Here is a 4,253-nt window from a genome sequence, read left to right on the forward strand (position 1 = left end):
AGGGTACAGATCAGATTACTGCCAAGCTCAGATACCTTTCTCCCTATTAGAGGCATTTAGAAAAAAAAAAAAAAAGGGACATTTTACTTCAGCAGTGGACAGCAGAGGCTGATTTGAGAGCTATAAGCAGCATCTGTCTCCTCCACAGCTGCAGAGCTCACGACACAGAATCTGTTCACAGCCCTTGTTCCACTCATGGAAACCAGGAATCACACCCCTGCTCCTTTTTCATTTTTTTTCCTCTTGCATGGGCAAGCATGTATTTTCCCTGTTCTACATGGAAAGGGGCCTGAAGCCAACAAGTTGGCAAAAAGTAGAATTGTGTAGTTATTGCAAGGCATAGGCCAGACCCATCCTACTTCATTGTGCTCCCTGCCTGGCAGGTGCTCCTTGAGAGCCCCACACTGGGCACCCCCGTAACATCACATTTCATTTCACAGCTGCGGGCAACATAGTGGACCGACCCACTAGTATCCTCCTACCTGTAAGACCCCATTACTCCTAACCTGACCCCAGCAACGCCACTTCCTACCCTTCCCCATTTCCTGAATCCTAACCCCCTATCTTATCTGCTGTTTACACCTCCTATCTCTGCCACCGTATGCTAATCCCCAACTATTCTGCTCTCTATTGCTGTCACACATGCATACTGCTATACTCTTGCTACAGCTGTTCGGCTCCTTTCTTATTTCTGACCCAGTTTACCAATTCAGTCATGGTGCTGACAGAAGACAGATACCTGGCCTCCTCTGACACTCAGTACAGCGTGCTTGTAGAGTGGTTCACACTGCATGCACGAGATACACACAATTATGTGTCCATCTAGGTAGGTACCTGTCTCCCAGAATAGCACAAAACACTGGCAGGAGCAGTTTCCTACACAGGATAGATTGCTGAGCTCACAGAGGCAGGTGGCACAGAGCTGGCACAGGCTCCTGCTTATTCAGTTGTCTTTGCTTGAGCACATAGGTGTCAGAGGGAGGCACTTCACTGAAATTCCTTTATTTTTATTTTCTTTTTTTTTTCTTTTTTTTTTTTCTTTTTTTTTTTTTTTGCCTCCAAGCTACCCATTTCCACATACTCCCAAAAGAAAGTGAGGTGACACGGTGCGGGAGGTGGAAGGAGATGCTTTTTGGCAAAAGACTGGAAATTAAATAGGAGCAAAGGCAGGCTGGACCTTCCTTCTAATTCATACCAGAGTAGAAGCTCCCATATTAACCACTAAAAAATCCAAGTTGAGGAAATAACAGCTGGAGCCCAACGCAGTCTCACACTCATATGTTCTCCCTGTCCTACCCTTCCCACACACACAATATTTACAGGCTAACAAGCTGCAGCTGCCCACTGTCCTACCCACACCTCCTCTCAATTTGCCATCAATAAGTCTAGTGTTGTCCCATTTTGTTTAGGACGTGCCCCAGTGCATTATTGGGTGAGAAAAGAGGGCGGTTCACAGCCTTAAAGGAAGTTAGTTGACCACAATGCTCCCTGGGGTGCTCAGTTCCCATCCAGAGTCCAGGAGGCAGCAGTGTGGGCAGTCCAGTGCTGTCCCTGGAGCACAGGAAGCTCAAAAGCCCTGTGCTGGGCTATTCCATCGCCCAGGTGCATCAGATCTTCTACGTAGGGACAGCAGCCTCCAAACTGCGCCGGCTGTGTCGGAGTTTGCGTTTGCTGCTGTACAAGGCCATTTCTTCAAGTGCTGATGAAGTAGGTGTTGATGAATCACGTGTTACTAACATTTCCTCTTCCTCTGGCTGCCCATCCTGCTCCTGGAGAACTGTGTAGACAAGAAAAGTTAGTTTTAAGAGAAAGTGCAAGATTAAGTGTATAGCTGATACAGTTAACGTAGACATAAGGGTATACCCAGGTGCTGAATTTGAGACAGCACTGAAGTCTTAGTGATTTACAGTAATCCCGTGCCCAGAACTTTTAGGTGATCTGTAGCTCATGTACTGGCTACTGTGGATTCTGGGAAGGAAGTCACATGCGTGAGAAGACACCTGCCCCTAACACCCATGATTCACTGAAAATTATTGGAAGTGCCAAGCCTTACAAAAAATCAAGTATACTGAAAGGACTCAGGTGTATGCTAGTGCTCCAAGCATTTCACTAGTTTCAATAGAGTAGCATGCACTAAATAGCAGTGTGACCGCCAGTATGGTATGCTGTAGCTAGAGAGGTGAGCATTTTGGCCTTGCTTAATGTTGAAGTTACATGACCAAGTCCTTACTGTAAATTTAGACTGTGACTTGGGTCCCTCACCAAAGGAACTCACCAGGAACGATACTCCGGTAGAGCAGACTCTCAGTTAACTTGCTCTCAAGCCTTTTAGGATGTGTTCTGCATCTAAAGTACACTGCTGTTACAGTAGCTCCTTACCAGGAGCTACTGTAGAGCTTATCCTTACCAGGAGCTGGTAGAGCTTATCTGATGTGCTTTGACATACACCTAGAACATCTATCTGCCCTTTGCGATAATTTGGCTTGAACAACTGCTGTGAGATACTTGTGTAAAAAGTTCCACAAAACCACAGATTTTTCCCTTCAAGTACAAACTGGCTCCGGGAAAGCCTCTCTAAAGCCTTTGAATGTAGCAGAGAACCTCAAATACAGAAATCTATGAAGATATATCAGATCAAAGGTGCACAGTCTGCTAAGCTGTACCCAGTGGCCTGCCCTCTGCTCCAGAGCCAGACTCCAAGATGCAATATCTGCCTTGTTACAGTACCCAAGTATGAGTAGCTGTTATAATTCAGAATCCTTCCTGAACTATTAACCGTAGCATTAACCTGTTGTTTGAAAAGGCCTCAGAACCAAATGAATGTAGGCAACAAATCTGACATCTTGAAAGGATACTGGGATTGGTGAGCAGATGACTGACTTCCAAACAAGGCACACAGGTATAAAAGAAAGGCATGGGCACATGCAGATAAAAATCCAGATGAGGGGGTGGGAGAGGAAATCAATGTGGCTTAGGGGGAAGTCATTCCTTTTAGACCCTCTTAGAACAGAATTTGCCAAAGGAGCCATCAAACATGCAAGTTAAGTGATCTCAACACAGCATACTGAACTTTTAAAAAAAACTTTTGATTGTTCCTCAGCTAAAGCTCTCAACAAAAACAAGCTGCCATGGGATAAGAAGGCACGTACTTTAGGGGGTAAGTAGTTAAAACACAGAAAAAGTGCAGGAAGATAATGCCTGCTATCACAACATAGAGCAGCTATCTGTATTAGGGTCAATATTTGGTAATTAATGAGGAGTAGAAGTGATAAAGACTGTATTGAGAGAAACTGCTGATGATAGATACCAAGCTGTGTATCAGGGTAGTCAAATGAAACTCAACTACAAAAAAGGTATTAGGATTTTACAGAGTTGACTGGGCAATGATGTGAAAGGTGAAATTTACTGCAAATGTGAATAGATTCAAGAAAGAAATAAACAGCTCTAAAATTAAAGGCCTCTGGTTTAGAAAGTGCTAAAACACAGATTGTTGTAGCCTGGAGTAGTATTCTGGAAGAAATCACTTTATGCTTTTCTTCTTTTATGCTCTTTTCTTGGCATTCACCAGTGGCTTGCATCAGACACAATATTGGACTAGCCAGAACCTTGTGCTGACTTAGTAAATTTATTTTTATGCTATCGGATGATGTTTAAGCTCAATAAAAGTAATATAATCCTGATCGCATATAAAATGCAAAATCCTTAAAATGAGATTATGATTCCCTAGTCATTAGGGGGAGCTTTCTGAAAATACTGGCACACTTCTCAGCCATACCATTTCATTTTTGAGGATTAGACATCAGAAAAAATGGGAGAACATACAGAACACCTTTTGCCACTGCATAAACCCATCATATACCTACATTTGCAATACTGCATGCAGCCCTGTTCTCCTCCTCTACCTTAAAAATGGCACAGATGAAATAAAAGAGGTCCAGAGGGGTGTGGGAATGATTCCCACAAAGAAGAGCTAGGATTCTTCAGCCTGGAAGAAAGATAACTGATATGATACTGGCCTACATGAGTGATACGGAAAGAGTAGCATCCCAGAAGACCCAAGGAAATTATAAAGCAGAATTAAAGTAAACAAAATGCCTAATTATGGAACTCAATGCCACAAAGCGTCATGAAAGATTAAAAAAAAAAATCTAGATGACTTTATAGAGGATCATTCCATTGATGATCTAGATACAATACCTGGCTCAAGACATCCCTACTTAATAGATGATTACAGAAAATTGAGAATATGCATC

At 43.1% G+C, this 4,253-nt stretch overlaps 1 protein-coding gene across 1 annotated transcript in view; it reads right to left on the minus strand.

Annotated features, from left to right (window-relative positions):
• Positions 1–1,037: 1,037 nt before the first annotated feature.
• Positions 1,038–4,253, minus strand: part of SCRIB (scribbled planar cell polarity protein) — a 96,661-nt gene continuing 93,445 nt past the window's right edge. Inside the window, exon 46 of the mRNA XM_009318786.1 lies at positions 1,038–1,777. Within this exon, the coding sequence (XP_009317061.1) occupies positions 1,617–1,777 (161 nt within the window). The 3' untranslated portion in view covers positions 1,038–1,616. The remainder of the gene's footprint in view (positions 1,778–4,253) is intronic.

The sequence above is a fragment of the Pygoscelis adeliae genome, unplaced genomic scaffold (assembly GCF_000699105.1).
Source record: "Pygoscelis adeliae isolate BGI_AS28 unplaced genomic scaffold, ASM69910v1 Scaffold452, whole genome shotgun sequence".
Classification (NCBI taxonomy): domain Eukaryota; kingdom Metazoa; phylum Chordata; class Aves; order Sphenisciformes; family Spheniscidae; genus Pygoscelis; species Pygoscelis adeliae.